At 41.5% G+C, this 26,931-nt stretch overlaps 1 protein-coding gene across 1 annotated transcript; it reads left to right on the forward strand.

Annotated features, from left to right (window-relative positions):
- Positions 1–46: 46 nt before the first annotated feature.
- Positions 47–26,572, forward strand: AQP1 (aquaporin 1 (Colton blood group)). The gene is made up of 4 exons (XM_084621985.1): positions 47–516; positions 21,497–21,661; positions 23,023–23,103; positions 24,794–26,572. The coding sequence occupies exons 1-4, from the start codon at positions 127–129 to the stop codon at positions 24,971–24,973; spliced, it is 816 nt and encodes a 271-aa protein (XP_084478111.1). The 5' UTR covers positions 47–126; the 3' UTR covers positions 24,974–26,572.
- Positions 26,573–26,931: the final 359 nt, after the last annotated feature.

Raw genomic sequence — 26,931 nt, forward strand, 5'->3', positions numbered from 1 at the left:
CTACAGACCACCCAAAGCCCTATAAATAATCCAAGAACTCTGTTTTTTCTTCAGCTTTCTCCTCCGATCTCAAAAGAGAAATATCAAGCAGGGGAAGGGAGGGAGAGAGAGAGAAAGAGAGAAAAGATGGCTAGTGAATTCAAAAAGAAAATGTTTTGGAGGGCAGTAGTGGCTGAATTCTTAGCCATGAGCCTCTTTATTTTTATCAGCATCGGCTCAGCACTGGGCTACAATTTTCCTGTAGTCGGCAACAAGACAGCCACAGCCACTCAAGACAATGTGAAGGTCTCGCTGGCTTTTGGGATCGCGATTGCAACCATGGCACAAAGTGTGGGTCACATCAGTGGTGCCCACCTGAACCCAGCGGTGACCCTGGGTCTTCTGCTGAGCTGTCAGATCAGCGTCTTGAAGGCTTTCATGTACATCGTTGCCCAGTGCCTAGGAGCAGTGGTAGCCACGGCGATTCTTTCTGGAGTCACTTCATCTCTTCCAAACAACTCCCTTGGGCTCAATGCGGTAAAGCTGATAAATTTTTCTTTCCCACTTTCAAGCAGAAGTTTTAATGTAAGATCACTAACCTACTGAGGAGGGCAATCTGGTGTCTGGGGATTGTTTGAGGCAGCCAGTCATAATGGAAGACACTGTGTTTAAAATAAAAAGAAAAGGAGTACTTGTGGCACCTTAGAGACTAACCAATTTATTAGAGCATAAGCTTTCATGAGCTACAGCTCACTTCCTCAGATGCATATCGTGGAAACTGCAGCAGGCTTTATATATACACAGAGAATATGAAACAATACCTATTCCCACCCCACTGTCCTGCTGGTAATAGCGCAGGACAGTGGGGTGGGAATAGGTATTGTTTCATATTCTCTGTGTATATATAAAGCCTGCTGCAGTTTCCACGATATGCATCTGAGGAAGTGAGCTGTAGCTCACGAAAGCTTATACTCTAATAAATTGGTTAGTCTCTAAGGTGCCACAAGTACTCCTTTTCTTTTTGCGAATACAGACTAACACGGCTGTTACTCTGAAACCTGTGTTTAAAATAGGGCTTCATCCAAAGCCCACTGAAGTCAATGGGAGCCTCTGCCTTGACTTCAATTGCCATGGGATAAAGTTTTTAGGGCTCATGCTGTCACTTGCTAGTACAGCTACTACTGTAAGCTTACAGATATACAAACCATCCTCTATAAGACAGAGATCAAGGAGAAGGTCCTCTTTTTCCTGAAACAAGGTCGTATGTTACTGGTTACTGGAATCACATTATGTTTGTGTTTGCTTTTGTACGTCAAGCATGAGATATTCAAAGTTGCCTAAAGGATTTAGATACCCAATTCCCATTAAAAATATTGGCAATTGGGTATCCAAATACCTTAGCAGACTTTGAAAATCTCAGTCTACATATCTTTTCTGGTGATGTCATTTAATGTGCATAGATGAATATATATTTTTATTTTTTTCAGGTTACTCTGTATAGGCTACCTAATTAGGGGCTCAGATAACCCCAGGATGGAGGCTAAGAACATAGGTACCTAACTAAACACAGAGAGAAAAAGGTGGGGGGGGAGGAGGGAGCGAGATCTGTAGCAAAGCAAATCCTGTTGTCAAAAATCTACAATGAAATGTACGTGTTGCATTACCCTGAGAGCCGAATTGCTCTCTGACACCGAGTTACAGTTGCCACTTCTTGTGTTTTTGTTTGTTTAGAAATACACTCATGGAAATGTTGAATTCTGCATTGCTCTGTCCAAGAGGTGGTGAGGCAACTGTCTATAATAGGAGCCCTGGTTTCAATACTTTTACAGCCAGATGTTTGTGGCTGTGTGACTGTGGACAGTAATTTCAATAAAGCTGCTCCAATCATTTCAGTGAAGCTGTTCCTCCTTAAAACACTGGCATTTGACCAGAGTGGCAACTAAATGGATCCACATATCTTTAAGCATTTGTTTGGCTTAGAATGAGCCTATTTTCAATGTCAGTCACATAGCCACAAACACCTTGTTAGTGTTACCTACAGGAATATTAAAACTGGGATTTCCCTTATGGCTAGTTTCAGAGTAACAGCCGTGTTAGTCTGTATTTGCAAAAAGAAAAGGAGTACTTGTGGCACCTTAGAGACTAACCAATTTAAATCGGTTAGTCTCTAAGGTGCCACAAGTACTCCTTTTCCCTTATGGCTAGTTACTCCATCTGATTCTGTACAGTGCACTTTTTTCAAATCTTCTGGATGTTCCCTCCCATATAAAAAAATTAAGGTGGCAGTTTGTAACATTAATATTCAGCACCCAGTTTAATTCACGGGGCATATTTGCAAGAGAAGGTTTTGATCAGAATGTGTCTTTTGCTACAGGTAAGCCCTTTATGGGCAAGAGAAAACAAACAGAACAAGTCAAAGAGTATTAAATGAACAAATAATGTGTTGTGGTTTAACATGCGGTGGTGTCTACAGGCAATTACAATGAAATTATGAAAAATATAGTAAAAGTTGGTATTTAATAAGTTACTCCAGAGAAACAAGTGGGTGTCATTGGTCTTCATGCTCCATTGCAATATTAGGTTTCAAAGTAGCAGCCATATTAGTCTGTATCCGCAAAATTACTCCTTTTCTTATTGCAATATTAGTTGCTTGTTTACCTCTCTGGAATCTGTGGATACAGAGGATTTGATGATCCATCTATCCACTCAGCTTCCAAATTTTGATGATAATTATGGGCCTGACACAAAGCCCATGGGAATCAATGAGCATCTTTCCATTGACTTCAATAGGCTTTGGATCAGGGTCTAAAAATGGTATGTACTCTTTCCCTCTGAAACCAATGTTGGAGGGAACTAGACCATGCAGGAGAGAAGCACATGGGACATGATGTAACCAAAGAGGTTTCCTGCAAATACCTAGCGGCCAGCTGCCATTAAATGCGGGTGGTCTGTTTCCCAGAGTGTTAGCATTTGGATTTCCCCGTCTGCACGCTGGCCGGCCATGAAACCCTCATGCACTGGTTCACCCTAAATCGCAGAGCCCTGAACCTGGACTTTTGTTGGGTGGATACATGACACCAGACAAACCCCCTTTTGTTTCTTGGACTACCCCCTAAATTATAAGTTACACTGCACGAGCTGGGAGCTGGGGGCCCCAAAGAGAAGAGTCTGGGAGGCAGGGGGCAAGACTGGGAAGATAGGGCTGGAATGACAAGAAGGCAGGGAGAAAAGCCTACAGGGATAATAAAGCAAATACAGGTTGGCTCTGAGAGGGAAAGAACCATTTCTTGAGAGAAAATGTTCCCTCCACTTGGGCATGTGCCTCAGCCTTTCGGCACTATACCACAAAATCAGGGACTATTTTTTCCCCAGATGAGCCAATATTTTACCCCATTGCCCTCCCAGCCAGCCAATGTATGTACTAAATCTAATTGCATATGCAAAGTGTCGGGGTGGAATCAATGGTAATTTTTCCATTGGCTTCAGTGGGACTCGATTTTACCCCAGGAACCTTAAAAATTCCACCCGACCTGCAGGAAGGAAGCCTCTGAGTCTTTACAGCAACTGAGTGGAATTCAATGGAATTTGTGCTTTTAGGGGAAGAGAGTACCCTGCAGGGGAAAACCATGGTATTTTATGGCTCCAGCGCCGTGTGTGACCATATCCCCAAGTTGGAATTTGTCCAGGACACTGGTCAGAACCCTTATCATGCAATTAATGTAGCTCTCTAAGGTGACATCGCAAGTGTGGGTATCAATGGTCTTCATTGTCAAATATTCAGAAGAAATGATTTTTCATTCAGTGCTAAATGTTCTGGCTGGAGTCTCGGTGGGGGAATCTCTCTGGAGATGGGGAGAGCAGCAGCTGTTGTTTTCCCTTTGAGAGAAATAGAGAGGAAAACAAATTTATTTGCTTCCCACTGGCCAGTCCAGATTGGCTGGGTGGCTAAGTTCGGTGCCGGGGAAAACAGCACAGCAGCTGCCCTGACAAGAAGGGTTTTTCAGAACCTGTCACGATAGGTCACATGGGAAAAAAACGCACAGGTCAAGCCTCAGAGCAGGCTGGATCCGCCCTTAAACAGAAGATAAGCAGAAACAATGTAGATCTGCCTTTGCACAGTGCTGCCCGCTTTAACTAGAGTACAATAGGGAAGGGATAGAACTTATATTATTGCCAACAGCTTCAGCTGCTTGTGCTTTCAGTGGGAATAAGAGGGTACATGACTCTGAATGTGTGGAGGAAAAAAAAGAAGGGGCTTTTAGGCTGGGCTATGGTTCCTAGAGGAGTGGTTTCTGTTGTAACATCATCAGAGTTTATTAGGGTCAAGTTTTCTCAGTTTTCATGAGCCCCCCACTCCCCCCAAAGGGCAAGCACCTTTGCACGTGACAAGGGTGAGTGAATAGACCACCTGCTGTGGACACGCAGTCTCAGACCTGTATGTGTGCATCGTGGTAATAGTGACCCTCTCTGCCTATCAACAGCAAACCAAACAGACAAAAAGAAATGCAAGCAAACTGAGCAAAATGACAGCAGTTATAACAAAACACACCAAGAAACATGCAAGGGTGCAGAGAAAGAGGGTGCAGGGAGGGAGCAGGGAAAGGTATTGAACTCCTTTAAAGGGTTTACTTTTAGGGACTATACGGTGCTAATGGAACCCACACACCTGCTGGGTCTGGTGTTCTGTCCCCTCTAATGGCGCTGAGACCACTAGGAGATTAATGAGTTTGCTCTCCAGCCTTAGCTAAGAGCCATATGGCTTGAGGCTCATGCATTTAACTCTAGAAGTCCCAGGTTCAGTCCTGCCCGCCGATGACTGGGGCCTGTCAGTGTTACACTAAGATGACCACATTAAAAGGGCCTGATCCAAAAGCCACTGCCATGAAGGGAAATATATTTATTTTGTTCAGCAGGCTTTGAATCAGACACTAGTGCTGAGGGCCAGTAAGAGACAAGCTGGGTATGTGCAATTCTAAAAATCTGGCCCTCCCTTGTCAGTCTTTAACACAGTGTTAACACAGGAAAGGTATCTGTTTGCAGTTCAGATGAAGCATCTCTTTCCATCAACTTGCATCTTTTTTTTTTTTTGATAATTTCAGCTTCTCACCCCAAACTAGTTTCCACATGGTAGAACTGTAAGAGCAGAGTAAATCCAAGACACACAACCTTAGCTTTTGAATGTAGCTGATTATTCTATGTTTGAGACAGATCTGTAAGCTATGGATTGTTAACGTGTCATTTACTTACGCTAAACAGACTACTAATGGTCAACAACCTGCTTAAGTTAATGAAAAGCAGGCAAGAGGCAACTGATATGTGGTCAGATAACTGCTGTAGCAAAGATATTTGCTGCCCATCAATGATTATCTCAACACTTCTATCAGATTGCAGTAAAATATGTTATGCCAATTTTAAGTCAATTTTTCCTATGGCTGAAATTATAAGATTGTGAAAAATGTATGCACTGCTTCATGAATTCATAATTTACTGCACTTTCTGTGGCTTTGTATACTTATTAAAGCTGCTGAGAACCCCACTGTGAAGCTTAGCAAGCAAGCTCCTTGCTTGTTCTAAAAGACCTTTCTTCAAGTTTGGAAAACTAGTGATAATTCTGCCTTAAATTAAATGAAAGAATTTAAAGCAAGGAAAATAAATATGAGTACTAGAGGAGATTTAATCTAGACAGAGGAGGAAAAACAAGAACAATAAATACAATCAGCTCTGTTTTAAGGGAGCATGCAGTGGACTAACAGAAATTGGTTACATAAAGGAGATGTCTTTCTAACAAAGCCAGAACGCAATTGGATTCAGTATATTCAGAGATATTTTGGAGCAGTCTCCAAGGAGATCACACTAATAAAGGTGTCCTTTTGTATGGGTTTCACTTCACGTTGTTCCTCGAGTGTGCTTTGGACTTTCTCTCTAATGGATAGACCCTCTGCCACACCCATAGTCAAGTAGGCTGTGTTCCACTGATGAATCAACAGTGGCAGATGCATGAATGTACAAGCTGGGATGCAAAATGGTTTTATGGTGTCTGGTTAACCAGGCCTGGAGATGACTCAAAAGTCTTGCCCAAAAGAGGAAGGAGGGGGCTTCACCACAACAGCAGCTCTTCACCACAGCAGGATCAGTGCTCGCAGTAACCACTACTTTCATGCCCCTTCCCTCCCCAGCAATTTGCAATTACAGGGCGAATCCATGCGCACCTGTTCAATGCAAGTAACTCTCTGAGGAGAACAAGCCGTGGTCTCTGAGTCTTGTTCAGCACCAGGACTGATTTCTCAGCCCAGCAGTCATTTTGATATTTTCTAAACAAATCGTTTCCGTTTTTCAATGTCAAATGACTTTTCGTTTTGAATTTTACTTCGGCTGACTTTTTGAAAGGACTTAAAAAAAACCTCCTTGAAAAGTAAATGAAACGTTTTGGGTTTGGGTCAAACTTTTGTTCTGTTTTTAGTTCATTGAAAAATTGAAAAAATTTCAGGGTTGGGTGGACCCAAAACACCTTTTTTTTTTTTTTTTTTTGGTTCTGCCACCAAACCAAAGAATTGGTTATTCACACAGCTCTTATCACAGATTAGAGAAAGCTCTGGTCTCTCTGAGGCTGTGTTATCACCACTGTGCCAGGAGTGGCTTCTGTGGATGGTAGGAGGGCTCATATGTTGTGCTGTGGTGATTCAGTTTTTCCTGTTTCCCTCTTTCATTATGGCTGCTCCCTCAGACTGTGATCTCATCCAATCTTAAACTAAACAAAATCAGATTGAGTCAGGAGTTGGGTGGTGGAACTTACAAAGAAAACCCCAGTGTTTTAGAAGTCAAGGATGGTGAATAAGTAGGCAGGATTTTTTCCTCTGAGCCAGCCCCGTGTTATGGAGTATTGGACTCCTGGAGGTGCCACTGGACAGATGAGACAGAAATCTGAGGTCTGGACTTCTTACAGACATTATAGAGGGCATGACACTCTTTATAAGACAAAGACTTGAGTCCTTGCTCCCTGGTCACATTTCAACATAAGTAATTACATTCTGCATACCTAAATTCCCTCTGTGGTTTCAATTAACCACAGTATTCTCTCTCTCCTGCTGGCCTAGCCTGTTGTGTTGTTATGTTCTGCATTATTAAACACACACTGTAGCTGCTGTATTGCATTCCAGAGGTGGCTGCATTTCAGTGGTGGGCAAAATGATCCTTGCATACAATATATAATTTGTAGAGCTCTTTGAGATTCCGGGGGGATGAAGAGACCTATAGAATTATCCTTATAATATTTCAGTCTTTTAGCTGAACTTCATACCAGAGTAGTAGCTAACAGCATTCGGCTAGGGAGATGGGTGACTTTGATAAGATACAGAGCACAAGAAAATCACTGTTTGAAAACCGCAGTGGTGTTGCTATGTTAGTAACTTGTTTCTATAGTGAGAGAAGATCCACCTTTTGAATGAGACATACAACTGGAGCCCTCGGCTAAATGTTATAGTTAATTTAGGAAGAACAAGAGCGTTAGCCATTATTTCCTGGCTATGTTACCTTTTTAGTGTCCCGATGCAGTTTCACTTGGAGAAGTTATTCTTTCCTTCCCTACCTAAAAATGAGTGATTAGTGTTTCTCATGCAGCATAGCTGCTCTCTACCACCCCAGAAATGTCCTGTGCTCTCTGCAATGGGCGAGTCACGCCCAATATATGTATTTTGAAACCCTTTTGGTAAAAGACACTATACTTATAACTGTTTGCAGTGTTGTTGGAGCTGTGTTGCTCCCAGGATATTAGAGAAACAAAGTAGGTGAGGTGATATCGTTTATTGGACTAACTTCTGTTGGTGAGAGAGACAAGCTTTTGAGCATACACAGAGCTCTTCTTCAACACTGCGTCTGGGAAAGTTTCTCAGCATGTCACAGCTAAATACAAGTTGGAACACATTGTATTTAGCTGTAACACTCTGAATATCTTTCCCAGACCTGAAGAAGAGCTCTGTGTTAGCTCCAAAGCTTGTGTCTTTCACCAACAGAAGTTGGTCCACTAAAAGAAATTACCGAACCCAGCTTTTTTCTCTACTATACTTATGAGATAGCCTTATCACTAAGTAAATGAGATCCTTGCACAACGTGCGTAGTGTCTAGGGAATACGGTTTGGCTGGAGGTATTAATTCCACCCAAATCAGCACATCTGCTTAATGCATGGAACTATCCCCTCCTGACCGCTTCTTAAGAAAATATAATTGACATGATGGCCCTGAACCTACAGTATGATAATGCTCCTATCCAATGGAGTGAAGCAGCCATAAAACCAGCTGAACGGGCCGCTTGAAGATTTCCTCAGTGTGGGAGCTCCTTAAATGGCACAGAGCTACAGTGGCAGCTGCTAAACCGCACCCTGGCTCATAGTACAGTGGGTGTGGATGGGGGAAAGGGGTGTAGCAATCCTTGGCTTCTAGAATCACTTTTTGGGACCATCCACCTGCCAGTCCAGTCTCTAGGCTTAGAATAGAGCACCCCTGGGGATGTTTTATGCCCGGAAGTGGACCACTAGCAGTTGGATGGTGGTGGCTAGAGGAGTATTAGGAGGAGGTAAACATTCCTGTTTGGAAAGTGCTGTGAAATCCTCAGAATAAATGTGCTATTTAAATACAAAATATTATATTCTCTGACTTTAAATTTTGGGAGAAAATCTATAGACTTGCATAAGAATGGGATACAATAGACCTAATCATACCTATTAGTTTTGTTCACGCTACTAAAAGGAAATGTGCAATCTTTTAAAACCCCTTGAGGAGGTCCCAGCAATTTAAGAGTGAGTAGAACTGTCTGGAACATATTTGATGATTTTTTTTTCCTCAGTGAAAAACCAGAACTTCCTCCCCCCACGCCCTGAAAATTTTTTGGTGAAATTTGTTTTCTGATCTAGAGTTTTCCATTCTAAAGTGGAGACGTGTTGGCTAAGATTTGTAGGAAACTCTCACTACCACCACCCTGTCTGTTTTGTGGCTAAGCAGTGAATGTTACTTTCTAGAATCTTTGATTTGGCGTCTTTCACTTTAGGCTCAGGGCAGGCCTATGAGAAGCATAGCAAGCATCACAGATTTCACTGGAAGAGATGCCCTGGCAGAGCTGTGTATAGGTGAAACTTGCCCCAGGCCACGCAGGGCTACCAAGCCTTCCTTTCTAGGGATGAACCAAATTCAGTTGAGATTCACTAGGCATGAAAAAAGTAGCTATCTGTATTGATCCAGACTGGGAATCTGGCACATGAGGGAGTAATCTGGAAATAAATGGGGAGGGGAAGAGGTCTTTCTGGTGAGAGGCAGGATGGAGGGAAGGAATGAGGTAATGGAAGTAGCTTGTGGGAGTCTCCGAGTCCAATTCTCCGCTTGTGTAAATGGGTAAAACTTTATGGAAGTCAATGGAGCTGTGTCCACTTATACCAGCCGAAAATGTGGCTCTCTGGGTGTATGGAAGATGGCAACTATTTAAAGGATAAGAGAATCCTAGAAAATGTAGGAATCAGAGTTGTATAAAGACATATCTATGACAACCCTTTTTTTTTTCTCTCTGAGCACCAAATTAGTTCACAAATTTTAAAGGAGGAAAAAACAGCTGTAGAAAATTTCCTGTTCTCATATAGAAGTTTCCTGCTTTTTTCACAGTGATTTATAGTCAATGAGTGTTTGCTTTCCCACTCTCTAGATTAACTGGAAACACTAGATAACAATAGGTCCTACTAACTGACAAAGGCCGATAAAAAATTCAAAATGTAAAAGTGATCTTTATTAGCCATTTTAGGAATCCGGCATTCCAGGATTTTTTTAAAAAATAGGTATCATGACGCAAATTTCATTTTTGAGAAATGACATTTATTTTGTACATCCAAATTGTCTCATTGTTTCCTTGTGCTCCCCTGTTGGTCTGTCTCCATCTGTTGTCTCTTGTCTTATATTTGATAAAAAGCTCTCAGGGACAGAGCTTGTCTTTTTGCTTTTATAATTTTGGTTTTGTGTTTGTACAGCACCCAGCACATTGCGGGCCTGGGTCTATGACGAGGGTTCCTAGATGCTGCCCCAATACAAACAGGAATAACAATATAATAGCAATAACAACAAGAACTCAGTAAATCCCCTCTGGATTTACATACGTGGGAACCGGGGCAGAACCTGATACCATGTGTTCTAAAAGGAAAATCCCAATGAAAAATAAATAATTACATTGAAATTTAGAACTGAATTCAGAGCTGATGGTAAGTGGGAAGAGCTCCACTGAAGACAATGAAATCTGAGTTTAGGACATCATATTATTCCATTAAATCAATTACACGGGGCCTGTCCTCTATCTTGGACAGGAAAATAAATAGACAAATAAATAAATGGGAGGGGAAAAGTGTCTGAATATCTCAACAAAGTTAAGAACATAAGAATGTCCATACTGGGTCAGACCAAAGGTCCATCCAGCCCACTCTCCTGTCTGCCAACAGTGGCCAATGCCAGATGCCCCAGAGGGAATGAACCTAACAGGTAATGATTAAGTGATCTCTCTCCTGCCATCCATCTCCACCCTCTGACAAACAGAGTCTACGGACACCATTCCTTACCCATCCTGGCTAATAGCCACTAATGGACTTAACCCCCATGAATTTATCCAGTTCTCTTTTAAACCCTGTTATAGTCCTAGCCTTCACAACCTCCTCAGGCAAGGAGTTCCACAGGTTGACGGTACGCTGTGTGAAGAAGAACTTCCTTTTATTTGTTTTAAACCTGCTGCCCATTAATTTCATTTGGTGGCCCCTAGTTCCTATATTGTGGGAACAAGTAAATAACTTTTCCTCATTCACGTTCTCCACACCCCTCATAATTTTATAGACCTTGATCATATCACTCCCCTTAGTCTCCTCTTTTCCAAGCTGAAAAGTTATTCTCCCTGACAGAGGCGCAGGTCTGTAATCCACCACTTGGGTTAGGGGATGCGGCCTAGAAATCCTGCTGTGTCCTGGGTTCCACCGGGAAAACCATCTACACCTCAGACAGCCGGTCTTTCTCTGATTCTCGAACTCTTCCAACTCTCAGCACAGCTCCCTTATTATTGCTGCTCTTCACTCTCACTCCCATGTTCTCTCCCCAATCCCTTTCTGATGAATCTAAAGACAATATATGGTGATGTGGGCCACAGGATATCCTGAATAGAATAGACAGAGGTGACATGGATGTAATGGAGACAGAATTTGGCCCTTAGCCCTTTTTCTCATGTTGCTTCTATATTGATGCTCAGGGCAGAGAAATGAGAGAGCAGGAGTTGCTGTCTTTACTCCAGAAGCCTATTTGAATATTAATATGGCCACATTTTACCTTTAGAAAGTGGACTTTAAAGGTATAAACTACCTCGGGCTTGAGAAGTCTCTGAGTATCCCCTTAATTCCAAGGAAGATTTCACAGTTTCATTGGCGTTTGGGTTTAGAAATATAAAACTAACGCTACTCCAAGGCAATCAACAAGTGCCCACACTGTGGTGTTTGTACAAAGCCAGATAGTTATTCCAGTGTCTAAATACAGTGGGAGATTGTCATAGTCACAAGTTACCAATGAAGTAAGTAACAAATAGTTTATCTGTATAATTAAGTCCTCCAAACAATCTTCTAAAAAGGATTTGTTTACTCAGTTTTAATTCAGTTTAGAAAACAAAAACCTTCCTAGTTTATTCCCAAACAGCAAAATTAAAAATCATTTTACAAGGAAACTTTCCCACGGGGAATACACAAAGGTAAAGTGGAATGAGACTCTTCCACAAATGCTTTGCCTCACACTGGCGATGTTTAATGAAAGCCCTGTAGATATATTGACATTTACTGTCTGCCACTGGACGCATATGTTAGATTTATACGTCGGTTTAATATAAATGAAGCCATTATTCTTCTCTTTATAGCATGTGGGGCCCTGTAACACAAAAGGAATGACTAGTTTCTCACCATGTAGTGGAGAGGGTGGGAGGATGGTGGTTGGGTCTTATTATCTGAGGTTGTCTACTGTCCAAAGAATGGAAGACAGCTGTTGTGCTTAGCGAAATGTCTGGGCTGGCACCTAGAATTCTCTCATCTGTATTTGTTGGGAGGGAGTCTGGCAGAGGACAGGAAGTTGTGCCCCCATATTCTACTGCAGGTCCTATCACTGACCAACAGGCTGATGAAGTCTTTCCAAAGATTTCCATTAACTTCAATGGGCTTTGGAGCATGCCCCTGTTGTGTGGCCTTAGACAAAAAACCAGTTAAACCTCTCTGTGTCCCAGAGATTTGTGACAAGTTGCACTATATAAGTCAAAACCAGATAAATAATGGGTGTAATAATGCCTGTCTCACAGGGATGTTGTTAATGAATTAGTGTTTGGCAAGTGGTTTGAGCTCTTCCACAAAAGGCCATTCAGAAGAACAATTATTAACATCATGTTACTAATCAGTTACCCAACTTCTGAGGATTTAACATCATTAAATAGTCAGCTCAGGGAGAACTCTCAATGCTTTACCTGTTGTGTAACAAACAAAGATAAATCTGAATGGCAAAGCCTTTGCAGAGTTATGAAGAGGACAACTTCATCGCAATATTAATAACTTTATAATAATTCACAGAATCTGGGCCCTGGTTTGACAAAGCACTTAAGCATGTGGAATTTTAAACATGTGAGTAATCCCACTGATTTCAATGGGATTGAAATTATGCACATACTTCTGTGCTTTGCCGGATCGTGGACATAGTGCATTTTTACCCTGACTCAACAAAATACTATGCAACAAAGCAGGGACAGGTCACCGCCTGCGAGGAGCCGCCTGAGATCCAGCACCCTGAAACCCCTCCAGTGCCCCAACCCCCTGCCCCAAGCCCCCTCCTTCACCCAAACTCCCTCCCAGAGCCCGCACCCCACACCCTGTCCCACACCCCAACCCCTAGCCCTGCACACCCCCCCCGCACTCTGACCCCCTTGTGACCATTCCTCCACCTAGGAGCAACAGGGACATGTCACCGCTTCCAAGGAGCCATGTGGAGTCAGGTAGGGAGCCTGCTGCCCCTGAGCCAACTGGACTATAAACCGGACTTTCAATGAAGATCAGAAATGTTGGTTTGTAGAGCTTTGCGGTTGGTAAAGTGCCTGATAACATAGCTTGTACTAACTTCAGTCATGTGAGCAGTCCCACTGACTTCAGTGCTGTGATCCTACAATATCTCAAAGTCCTTTAAAAATAACGGTGTGACATAGGGGGATTGTTTTGGTCCCCCATTGAATTGCCACCATCACTGGGACTAAATGCTGCCACAGTTCCACAGTGCATAAAAACACTAAGTACAGGCTAGGACAGGAAGTGATGCTGCTCATATCCAATTGGAACAGCAGCATGAATTGTGGTGGTCGGGACATAGTTACCTGAGTTAATGGAAACAACGGACGAGCCAGTCCTAGGAAAGGTATCCTGTATCAACAAAATAACTGAGGGACTTTGGGGTCGAGCAACAGAAATGGCTGTGTGGGGGGACTGCAGATATTGATTTATGAGATGAGAATCATAGAATTTAATATGAATCTCTGTAGGTTGGCTAAACAATGACTAACGGGTATGATAATAGTGTATCGATATTTGTAGGGTATGAATAGAAAAGAAGGAGATGAATCGTTTAAGATGGTACAAAGAGTTATCATTAGAAAGAACGGTAAGATTAAGGAGGGGAGTGTTTAGGTTAAATAGTAAGGACCACTTTCAGAGAGTGAATGTCTGTGAAACAGCCTCCTGAAAGAAGTGGGGAGAGCTGCATCACTTAGGATACTTCAAACTGGGCTGGGGAAAGCAGCAGGAAATGTTCTTTAGGGAACAGACCTGCACTGGGAGGGAGATGGACTGGGTAAGCTAATGTCTATGGTGGGAAATATAGGGATGTCTAGTGCTAGTTATTAGAAGCTTCTTGAACTTAACATACTAAAGAATGAGTTCACTGTAGGGAAAAGATATTAATTATTTATTGGTTTCAGAGTAGCAGCCGTGTTAGTCTGTATTCGCAAAAAGAAAAGGAGGACTTGTGGCACCTTAGAGACTAAACAATTTATTTGAGCATAAGCTTATGCTCAAATAAATTGGTTAGTCTCTAAGGTGCCACTAGTCCTCCTTTTCTAATTATTTATTATAAATTATTATTATTAGTTTATTATTTTATTATTATTAAGATACATATCACAGTACTGCCTCAGAGATGCTAGGTTCTGTGCACACTGCATTTACATTCTACAAATATTAAAAGAAAGTTTGGGGGAATTAAGGATTTCAGTGAGCCCAGCACAATGGAAGAATCTTTTAACTCTCACGGTCCTATATAGGTCTTTTGCAAGCTATGCCATATGTGGGGTTCTTCAGGGTTAATGCATGAATATGCATTACCTGTTAGTGGAAGATGGGAGAATAATTATTTAGGATGGTCTAGGGAGACTAACTTGCAGTAGAGATGGGAGACAGAAAAGTACATTGCAGCACACAGTTTAGTCTCCTAGGATTACAATGCTTTGGCCTAACCAAAACCTTTGGGCTTAATATAGGGGTATATAGATATAAATTAATTACCTGTTATACACAGGAGGTCAGACTGCATGATCTAAAGTTGCTTTTGAGCCTTAAACTCTACGAAACTATGCAATAGATTCCCAAGAGAGGTGATGGAAATCCCTTTCCTTAAAACCAGACTAGATAAGCCATACTATAGGGAAAATTCCAGTACTGCTAAAGGAAAGACCTAACAGGTCTTTTCCACCTGTAATTTCTAGAATTGAATGGCACTAAAAGTAACTCTGGAGGTTATTGTCAATGAAATTCTACATTCCATATTGCTTAATTTTCATTCCAGGAGAAAATATATGAGTATGGCACGTAGAGAAGTGTTTGGAAGAGACAAAGATGAATATGTCCCCTATGCAAGGGTGACGTTCTCATTTGCAAAGAGTTCCATATTTTTAAGGAATGATGAGAAACTAACCAATCCCCTGATATATAAAAAAGTAAATCGAACCCCTGGAAAATACGCTACATAGCTAGAAGGGTGCTAGATGATACAGGGCAATTCCACATGATAAAACCACCTTGGGTAACAAATAATAATGTCCTTTCTATTGTCTTGTCCATGTAATTGGAACCATGTTTTGACGTGATGTACTTTTGTCCCTAATGCAAAAAATATGAAGCCCCCAGAAAAGTACATAGTCAGGTTCACCTTGGGCCAGTTTATTTTCCCATTCCCTGTTTCTGTTTTGAAGTCAGACTACTAAGAAATGTCCTTCTCTGATAAAACAAAAGGAAAGAAAACATGCCATTAATTGCCCACATTCCTGCTCAAAGTGGTGGAAATGGGTCAGCTAAATATGTCCATCAAAAGCAACAGCAAGAAGGCAGCTTGAATACCTCCACTCATGGACAAATCAAAGAGCGAAGCATTTTGTTACATCTAATAGCTATTTGCAATGTGGTTGCCATATGTTTCCCACAACTGCATAGAGAAGGAATTCTGCTCACTCCATGCGTGATCACTAGCGATCACTGTTTGAACAATAAATGTACATTGAGTCTTGCAGGCTGTTGAACCATCCCGTCAGATTACATCACCTGCTTGCCTTCACCAAGACTTGAGATGGGCCGTGTGAACTGAACTGTGGGTGATGTAATCCCAAGTGTTGATTAAAATAGACTGGCAAAAATAAACAGCTGTTTCTTGACATTATCTACTTTAAGTCAGGAGTGCGCTGCGGTAGAACTACCTGCAGTTCTGCATGTGAACGCCAAAACAGATTTACTTAGAGCCCACACTCTTCTACGTGGCCATGGAGTCAATGAATGGTTGTCAGTGTTATATAGATAAAAATAATCGCTGACAGGGAGCGGTGTGCTCTCCCTGAGCAACGCTTAATAATCAGTGCTCAAGTAATGAAGCTCAGGGCATTTAACCATGCCATTGCGGAAATGGGCAATTGCGAAGCTTGTACAGATGAAGATTATCTCTGGAAGAGGTAGATGTGCTGTGTCTGAGTGATACTGCCCTTTCCCTCGGATATCACTCCATAACAAAATCAAGAGGACCTTCCTGAATGTTTTCTGACCCTAGTCAGTGTGCAGACAGAAGATGGGTTTGGGCTGAAACCGGAGTCAGAGACCAGGCTTAGTGTGCAATGTAGACATACCCTAGGAGCCTGAGTCAAGGAGCAGAACCCTATTGTGCTAGGTTCTCTACAAGCAATGATACTTCGTTTCCAACATGAAACATTTCCTCTCTCTTCTTAGAGTTGGTATTCTTCAAATTTGTGTTTTGAGTGGTCATTCTTTGTTCTTATACAGCACCTGGTATAACATGGACAGTGGTGTATGCTCTTTCCCATTTCCCATTACATTTCCGGCATTCTTTATTCATTTTTGTTCCATTTAGGCAAGGCAGTAACAAAGAGAACACGGAAATGCACTAGTATAACCCAAGCCGTTGCTTGCATTGTATGACTCTGATGTCAAAAAATATTGCAATTATTACTGCAATTATTAAAATCATACTGTATGGTTATTGACAGGTTTCAGAGTAACAGCCGTGTTAGTCTGTATTCACAAAAAGAAAAGGAGTACTTGTGGCACGTTAGAGACTAACCAATTTATTTCAGCATGAGCTTTCATGAGCTACAGCTCACTTCATCGGATGCATACTGTGGAAACTGCAGAAGACATTATATACACAGAGACCATGAAACAATACCTCCTCCCACCCCACTCTCCTGCTGGTAATAGCTTATCTAAAGTGATCATCAAGTTGGGCCATTTCCAGCACAAATCCAGGTTTTCTCACCCTCCCCCCCCACACAAACTCACTCTGCTGCTGGTAATAGCTTATCCAAAGTGACCACTCTCCTCACAATGTGTATGAAAATCAAGGTGGGCCATTTCCAGCACAAATACAGGTTTTCTCACCCCCCACCCCCTTTTTTTCAAAAAACCACACACACAAAAACTCACTCTCCTGCTGGTAATAGCTCATCCAAAGTGACCACTCTCCCTACAATGTGCATGATAATGGCCCACCTTGATTATCATGCTATTACCAGCAGGATCCACTGGCACCAGAAGCCACAATACGACTTACCACGACTTCGAGGTGTTACCTGTAAATGTAAGAGGTTAGTTGCTTTTCCATCCTCTCTCATTCTCTGCTGAAACTGCCAATCTAGAGGTGGGACTGGGCTAGTGGGTTTTGCGATGTGAACATGAGGAACTGGACAAGGACCATCTACTGCTTTCACATAAACCACCGAACAGCTGGCAGGTGGGACTGACTTTTGCTGAGTGCCAAACAGTTCTATGATTCAGCTTAAGACGTACAGGCGACAGGCCCTGCCCTTTATTACCACCTCCTCAGAACCAGCTGGCCCCCTTTCTTCCTAATTTTCTTTTTAGCATATTAGCTTAAAAAAAAAAAGACCAAAGGAAACTCACCTGCCAAAAACTGTCAAGGGTTTGAATTGAAACCACAAAAACATAGTTTAAGGGGACACATGGGCTGCTCCTCACCGCACTAGAGAGGTGATCAAATCTCATGTTGCAGAGCATTAGCTGACCACTGCAAAGGCCAGGAAGGAATACTTCCTAATAAAAACATTGCATACCTGGGCTCCGATCCTGTAGAATTGCCATACAAGTCCAATTGCAGGACAAGCACCTTGGTCAGGTATGTGGTACATGGTGCTAGATGTGGGATAGCAGATATGTGGGACCAATGGAATAATTGAACATCAGAACCGCATGTTCCTATGAAAACAGTGTGTTTCTTGTTACATATGTTCTGATGGTTAAATCCAGTAGAATGTTTGTCATCCTGAAATACTGTATGCTACTAGGTTCAGATGAAGGCATAGGCAACCTCTGTTCATGCCTAGGTCCTCAGATCCTGGAGTCAGGTGATTAGATAAAAAAATAAGCTTTCATTTAAAAAGAAGTTTTTAGCTCTATGGTTGTGAAGAAAACCTTGCAAACCTGACCCAAGTGTAACCAATATAGTTATGTCTGCCTGAGTCTGTAGAGAGCCTGAAATAACAGCTCTGAGTGGCATGAACTGCCTCATGCATCTCAAAGGGGTGTGAAAGAGGTAACTCCATCAGCACCACCCTGGCAAGGGGGCTATGTATTTGGAAGGGATAAAGGATTTCAGCAGGCCCGGCCTACTCATCCCAGCAGATACACCCCAGCTGAGCTGCTGAGGTAAGTATGGGGAGAAGTTACTCTGCTGCACTTTGTGCGGGAAAAGTGGGCTGCCTGCTGTCTCCACTCCAAATGTATGGCATGGTTGTGGGGATGGAACCATAGAGTACCCCATGTTGTGGTGCACACAGGGCCCCAGATTTCCTTAATACAAGTTTGTATATCACTGTAATGACCCTCTAGGACAGGGCAGACAGACCTCCGTAGCACCGCATGTTACTGACATCTGACCAAAGGAATAGAGAAAAAAACAGGGCAAACCATCACATGTTTGGTCCAGGTTTGTAGAGTTTTGGAACATGGCCCACCCTCCTTGCTATTCCAGTGAAAATGCATGTGCCTCTCAGGCCAGATGTAATTACGTCTGACAAGGCCATGCAAAAGGAAATGCTTTCCTATGACATTGGTAAAGGTTTCCTATGACCTTTCCAGGTTTTCTTTGATTCCACAGAGCCCATCAATAAGTGTTGATTTACACAGAGAATGACCTTTGAACATGGGCCTCTTCTGGTCGGGGGGGGTGGGCGGAGGGGGGAGGAAGAATATGATTTCCGCCTCCCATAGATAAGGATTAAAGCTGTTTTTCAAGGTGCAATTTATTTTAAAATAAATCTTTTGACGTGAAGGGCAAATCTAGTTGTTGCTCTGCTATTGAGGACTTCAATGATACACCAGCAGAGAATTTGACTCCATAGCTGTATTTGGGGACCTATGTCTCACTGTTCTGATTTTCATAGGTGGTCAGCACCTGCACCTGCAGTTGGCTTCTAAATTTCAACATTTGGCTTTGCAAATTCAATAGATAGGTGGGATATTCAAAAATACCTCAGGGTACATCTCCACAGCATGCGGGAGGGATAATTCCCAGCGTGGATAAATGTGCACACATTATCTCTGCTCAAGCTAGCACCTAATAATAGCAGTGTGGCCATAGTTGAGTATAACCCTGGAACAAGACCCTCGGTATGTACTCAGACAGTCTGAGCCGCTGGCTGCGGCACCATATCCGGTATTTTTAGTGCATTAGTTCAAATAGAGCTAGCACAAGGACATCTACCCGAGCTGGGAATTACCCTGCCCAGCTGCCGTGTAGACTTACCCAGAGTGACTTAGGAGCACAAGCCCCATGTATTTGCAAATAATTAAAGTGATTTATTTTTTGAAGGGAGGGCTGGTGGGCCAGCTGGGATGAAATAAATAAACTGCCTTTTTGGAATTGCTGGGTGGGAAGGAGCAGATGCAATGGGTTGATAACCCATAGATGAGCGGGGGTGGTGTGGCTCAAGGGTTTAGTATGGATACTTGGATAATGGAGGTTTTCATCTCCGAGCCATCAATTCTTATTAAGTTAAGACTAGAAGCTCCCAACTGTTACTACCGTTCAGATGGATGTTTGGTTGTCTCAATTCACTTCCTAGAGAATGGGTGTCCACATCGCACAATAACACCATTGCAATTGACGTAACTCGACATCTGTGGAGAAATAGATGACTTCTAACTGTAGGGCTATCAATCCAGCTCTTTTCATGAGCAACATGTAAAAAAATGTGTTATTCATAAGCCAAACCCTCAACTCGTGCAAAGAGATGAAGCTCCACTGATCTGAATGGAGTTGTGCTGGTTTAGGCCAGATGAGACTCCAGCCCAATCATTTTTCTCTTTCTCTGGAGAGACGGAGAAAGCCTCATAGCAAAGGCAAAAACAGGAAAGTGACTAGTGAGGGGTGAAAGTTAAAGGAATTTGTTAAGCATCCAAAAGTTTGGATACTTTTCTGAAGTTATCCAAATGTCTCTCCTAAGGAAATTAGGCTGGAAAACTCATGAGAACAGATTTTCAAACATGATTTCCTGTACTTTCCTTGTTCCAGATGGGTCACAATATCATTATAATATGTTATTGTCATGTATGGCCTTGCACTTTTTAATGCAGATACTATGACAGATGGGATAACCTACTGATAACAGTGACATTGGGTTTAAACTTCGCAGAGCAGGCTTGTTTCTCAGTTACATTGGCCTGATTCCAGTTTCAGTGTCACTTAACATTGAGTTCAGTGGAGTTACTCCTCATTGAAACCGGTGTAGCTGAGATCAGAAAGAGGCCCTGTTTTAGTAACAGACAGAACTAGTACAAACAGCATTCTGAATGTACTCTGCATGATCCATGTGTGTTTCCTGAGCACAAGTTTTCCAGGGAACTTCCAAAAAATGAGCAAATTTCATTTTTTTCTAAGCAAACCTACTCATTTTGCAGCTCAATGACGTGTTAGATACTGAGGGCCTGATCTGATGCATGCCAATTTTGTGGGGATGTAACACTGTGGATTTCAATAGTTAGTTCTGATTTACTGGAGTGGAAGCAAGATTGCTGTGTCTATACCTGTCATTGCTGGTCCATCCCCACAACTTGCTTTCCTTCGGAAGGGTTCAGCAGCAACTGTGTGGCATTTTTGCATTGTGAATGTTCTCTTTTTTTCAGGTAGCACTGAGAGGCCTCAAAAGAGCGGGGTCTCCAGAAAGCCAGGCATTGTACAAACTGGTAGTAATAGATAGCCCTTGTCCTGAGGAAATTACAATTCAAGCAGATGAAAGCTAAAGGGTGGGGAAAGTAAGATACAGAAAAATGATGTGACTTGCCCAAGGTCCCACAGTAAATCAGTGACAGAGTAAAGAATAGATTCAGGTCTCTTAGCCTCCAGACCAGTGCTTTACCCAATGGACCACACCACCTCTCTTTCTCCTTGCCTTATTTCTTCCCCTTGCATTTATTTGGCATTTGATGCTGTATGACGACAGAGCAATGTGCAATCTGTTTCTACAATGCTTAGGTTTTGGGAAGAAATTAATATGTACACTGAACACTCAAAGCTCAAGTCAATGGATAGGATGCGTGTAACCTTAAACTTATAGATGGCAGATTCCGGGTTCTTTCTGTCTCTCATAGGCATAAAAATTATGTTCTTATTGCAGAAACCTGCAATTGGCTGTGTTACCAAAAGCCACTGTGTCTAGAAGCTCAGTTTTAACTTGTGGCTGGAAGGGCTTATAGTTTTACAGTATCATCTAATAACAGTTCCAGGGCATGTGATGAGTACAGTGGCTGGTATTTCAACTCTAGATTTTCTCTTTTTGGTCAATTAAAAGCAACATGAGAGATGAAATTGCCTGACTGGCCTAGAATTTCTCACTGAGGAACTAATACAGTATGAGTTTTTAACCTCAAGTCTCACCTGCATGTGGCTCAGAATGTCAGATGAAATTATTCTTCTTGTCTCCATACAGCTTGCAGAGGGAATCAATTCAGGCCAAGGGCTGGGCATTGAAATAATTGCCACCTTCCAGCTGGTGCTGTGTGTCCTTGCCACCACAGACAGGAGAAGAAATGATATCTCAGGATCAGCACCTCTGGCTATTGGGCTCTCTGTTGCCTTAGGACATCTTCTTGCTGTAAGTTTTAATTCTCATTGTAGATACTCTGCAAATTCCCATGTAATGGCCCTTGGAAGGATTTTTCCAGGAGTGGCTAGCATATTCTGTTCATGGCCAGAAGGCCATACATTCCAACCTGCCTGCCAAAATACCTTGCACAGTCCCTATCTTCCCCTTCAATCTCCCTTATCCTGCTGGTATCACCCTGAAATGCTCGCCAGCCCTGCCAACTGAAGACTGAATATATCATCTTTGCAACCCACCCTTATAAAGTACATTAATACAAAGTAGGCTCCTGAACTCTACAGGTTGTATGGCATTACTCCTTAATACAGTACTTTGGGACATTGGTATACAATTATAAAGACACAGGTCAAACAATGCCTTCATTTCCAAATGTAACAGCCATTCCTTAGACTTCAGCATGAACCTAGAAGCAGCAGAGGTGAAAGACACAGTTTGCTCACCAAGAACTGCACTAAACTAGCTCTGCCACTCTCCAGACTCTGTTTGCTTCTTTTTCCCTGACCACCTCTGCACTCCTCCCCTGCTGCTCCTGGAATGTCTTCCCAGGTTCTGTACGCCATGCAGCCCTTTCCTCCTTCAAATCCTTCCTCCGAACCCCACTCCTTCCCCACAGTGATTTGCCTTGAGTCATCAACATTCAATATTCTACGTTTAAAAATAGAATTATAACAAAATAAGATAAAACAAGGAATTAGCTTTTTTGAAGACAAGTAACATCATAGCTTTGTTTTGTGAACATGTCCCATTCCCCAACCTGGCCTGATGTCATCTCTTGTGGGTCTCATATAATCTCAGTGTTAAGCTCTTTGGGATATGAACCATGTCTCTGTGGCCTTTGTAAGGTGGCATAGACTCCTATGGCATATGCAAATATTCAATAATGACAGTAAGAGAAACTATCCAAACTAGACAACCTCAGGTTTTAAGAGATGATTCCAAATACCCAGTTGCACCAGGCAAGGTCCTCACAGGATATATATTGGCATAATTCCATTAAAATTGAAACTACATTGATTCACAACTGCTCTGAACCTGAGGTGAGATTTTGGTCCGATTAAAGTAAATGGCAAAGCTCCCATTAACTTTAATGGGGCCGGATTTCCACCGTTGGCCCCTTGAGTACAATTTTGCTCCATCTTCCATAGAAGTCTCCATTCTTATTCTTTTCCATTCCATTCCCTAGAAGACTCCATAGATGATTCCATTCAGAATCATATTTGGTTGGTCACAAACCTGCTAAGTGATCACTAAGTATGGATTTAACTGTATTTCAGACACACATATTTTGTTGGTGTGCAACACGTAACATTCTGAATCACTTCCCTAACATAAGTTCTCTTTCTTTCTCATAGATTGATTACACCGGTTGTGGAATTAACCCAGCCAGGTCTTTGGGTTCAGCTTTGGTTGGCAGAAACTTTACTAATCACTGGGTAAGTTCAAATCATTCATTCTACAGGAATTTATTTTAGTGACAAAAACCTAAGATGAAGTTCATGATAATTGTTAAGCATTGCCATGTATACCGACTACTTTAAGTTCTTTGGATAAAAAGCATTATGAAAGTATGACTGCACTTCAAAAATACGAACATTAGAAGATATATTATCATCAGAGCTGAGCAAATAACTTAATATTTCATTTGTTAAACAAATCATTTTTTCAGTCCATAAAATAACTGCATGCAGATCACAAACTCCTCAACTTTATTTCTTATTCAATATTATCCCATTTATCTTATTTTGCACAATCTTTTAACTTTGAACAGACCTACTGCATAGTTCTGGCCATGTACTCAATATGCAAGCTGTGTTTGTGAGCTGTGATTGGTCAATTACAGTGGGAGCACTTAGGCTTAGATCCTTCAACGTATGTATGCGCCTAAGTCCCATTGAAATAAATGGGAATTAGTCACCTCAATGCCTTTGAATATATGGGGCCTTTGACCCCAATTCAGGAAAGCACTTTAGCTTATGAATAACTTTAAGCATGTGAGTAGTTGCTTTGAAGTCAATGGGACTATTCATGTGGTTAAAGTTAAGCATCTGCTTACATGCTGTCCTGGATCAGGGCATTGGAAATACTACAGATTTCAGAGATGTTCCCTATGCTTAAAATGGTGAATGCCACTAGAACTGCTACAATGTCTAGAACTTGAATAAAGTCTTTAAGTGTGTCCATTTAAAATCACATGATAAAGTGTCTGTTTCCTGATTAGATAAGTGTACATGTATTATTGAATTGAATACTCATGCATGAGAATTTGAAATTTGGTTTCCACCAGTACAATTGCACACAACTTTCAAAATCACTTTCAATGAATATTTATGCCTGTAAGATCTGATTGCACAAATCCTCATGCAATGTGAATTTATGCAGTATTCTCCCCTCTCTTTAATGATCACTATGCTACACATTAGCGAGTAGGGCTATTCTTAGCATTTGGGGCATGCAATAAATCCCAAACTGAAGGATAAAAGAAAGAGTTGAGAAAACTTGTATAAATCTGCTTACCATGCCATCCATCTCCCAGTTACAAAAAATGTAACTTTGGTTATAAAGGAAAGTTAGTTTAGTTTAAAATTTTCAAACTTGTGTAGCTAAAGGTAGGCACCTAAATCCATAACAGGCACTTAAGGTAAAATTTTCAAAGTCACCTAAGCAATTTAAAGCTTAAGTCCCATTGAAAATCCAGGGGATTTGGGAGCTTATGTCACTTAGGCACTTTTGAAAATTTTACCTCAAAATGAATGTGGCCTGATTTTTGGAGGCACAGAGCACATGCAGTTCCCATAGTTTCAGTGGAAATCAGACCACATTTACTTAGGAACATGCAAAATGTTTTCCCTGTAAGTGCCTAACTTTAAACACCCAACAACTTTGGCAATATTGGCCGAAGTGACCTGCTCAAAGATACATAGCAACTCATTATCAGAACCAGGATTAGAACTCTGGAGTTCCTGGCTCCCACCCCAATGCATAATCCATTAGGTGACCACCTCCAGGTCTAATCCAACGTGAAAATGAATGAATAACATAGGATGTTTCCAAGAATGGCTCTAAAGTGAATGAGTATTTTGGAAAGCACTGAAAGAAATACCAGAGTTTGATGTTGTATTTCAGATCTTCTGGGTGGGCCCAATGCTGGGAGGTGCAAGTGCTGCCCTGATCTACGACTTCATCCTGGCTCCCAGAAGCAGTGACCTGACTGACCGTATGAAGGTGTGGACCAGTGGCCAAGTTGAAGAATACGATCTGGATGGGGATGACGTTAACACAAGGGTGGAGATGAAGCCAAAATAAAGAAGAATTCAGGGAAAGAAACACATCAATTTCTGAAGATGTTATCACTATCATAGACTCTTTGTAAACACACAAGCAGTATTTCCAGAAGGTTTTTAATTCAGGTTTTCCATTTCCTCGCCCCCTGTCACTCTAGCCTTTACTATCTGGCTCTTAAATACAATGGGCTTGAGGCCAAAATCACGAGACACTTGCGTGTGAGCTAGCGGGTGAAGTTAAAATTCTGAAACCCCAGATTTATGGCACTGTATGGAAAGGAATCGTTCCTCCGATGTCTCCATATATGATGACGACATTCAAATCACCAGTGTAAGTGCTGTGACAGTGGAATGCTAGGACACATGATCTGTCTGTACCCATAACAGGGATTTTACTAGACAGAAAGTTTCAACATAAAATACGAGGCATAATAGCACATGAAAAAATTCTCTCCAATTATTCGCACAAAAGAATCCTTTAGAAATAAATGCACCTAAATTGGTTATTAGTGATATGGAACATGGCTGAGCTTTCTAGACTGCATGCAACCCCCAAAACACTGCACCACAAATGTTCTCAGCAAGCATCAAATCTGCAAGTGCCAGAAACGTTTGCATCTTCCAATCTCCCTGCACAACCTCGATGCAGCCTGCAGATATAAAATGAAATCTGAATTTTCGGACTCCAGGGAACTAATAACTAGAAGTCAAATTGGAGCGCAGCTATAACAATGGCAACGAGAACAATACCTCGCTAATGTGTCAACAGGATTTGCCTAGTCCTGTGACTCGTCTGCTTTTGTTAATCTTGCAAATATAACTGTGCATCTTAAAACAAAATGGCACAAAATCAAACGCACCCCACGTTGTTTGAGTAGCTAATACTGGGAAATTCAGGGACACTGTAACACAGACTATATATACTCAGTATATGAGTATATTCTAAATGGGCACAAACAAATACATTTTTGAACCTAAACACAGTTTTGGGGTCATTTCCTGGTTTTTTATATATATGTTTTATATTAAGAGACTAATAAACTGTTTTGTAAGAAAATAGGAGAAGAAAATAAAGGAAAAGGATTGCGGTAAATGTTAGGCAAAATAAATGGCACTGGAAATGGAGAGAAAACTAACACAAAAATATGTAAGACTATTTTCTGTTTTATTTTTGTGCTACTTTGTATTGCCTAAGTAATACACAATTGTAGACGGTTGTGTATACTAACCGCAGAATATATTTGAAGCAGATATGTACTAATATACCTGTTCTATACTTAGACTATCCCCTTTAGATAAGAAACGAGGCCTGGGGTGTATCTATATAAAAAACTGCACACTTTCAATTCACCCGACGAATCAATCAATATCGCTATTGATCTGTTCTCATGTTAATGAAGCAGCATTGATCAGAGAGCCAAACCAAGATTCCAATCGATATGAAAGTTGAAGGCAGTTCAGGACATGTACAGCACATAAAACTAAAAAAATAAGCAAATGTGGAATACGTTTTTCTTTCTTGCATTCAAATTTGGTATATTATCCCATGTATTATCTATGTAAATGTGGCATGGCTGGATTTTGGATCAGTTTAGAAATAAACAAAATCAGTTGTACTACACGAACTGATCATGATTCTTGATTTTAACCTGCCATCCAATACAGTGCAACATCATGTTGTATGGCATCATTCAGTTCTCCTCCCGCCAACCCCATAAAGTGAGGATGATAGTTCTGTTCTCCTACCCTTGGAGGCCCAAATTAAATAGTAAGCTTTTGGGGGAAGGGATTGTCTCTTATTCTGAATTTGTACTGCATTTAGGACAGGAGGGGCCTTGAGTTTGATTGGGATCTTATGTGCTACTGAATAATAATAATAATCATAATAATTAATAATTATATTTTATTATTTTATTATAAATAAGCATATATCAGAGTAAAATATTATAAAGTGGCACATGTAGTGACAGATGGAAAGGC

This window comes from Lepidochelys olivacea, assembly GCF_965140295.1.
Source record: "Lepidochelys olivacea isolate rLepOli2 genome assembly, chromosome: 2".
Taxonomy (NCBI): Eukaryota; Metazoa; Chordata; order Testudines; family Cheloniidae; genus Lepidochelys; species Lepidochelys olivacea.

Bases quoted from the DNA above. Each gene is read 5' to 3' on its own strand.
- AQP1 (XM_084621985.1), top strand. From the start codon at position 127: ATGGCTAGTGAATTCAAAAAGAAAATGTTTTGGAGGGCAGTAGTGGCT. The intron at 21,662-23,022 runs GTAAGTTTTAAT...TCTTTCTCATAG, and splicing joins CCTTAGGACATCTTCTTGCT to ATTGATTACACCGGTTGTGG. The intron at 23,104-24,793 runs GTAAGTTCAAAT...GTTGTATTTCAG, and splicing joins GAAACTTTACTAATCACTGG to ATCTTCTGGGTGGGCCCAAT.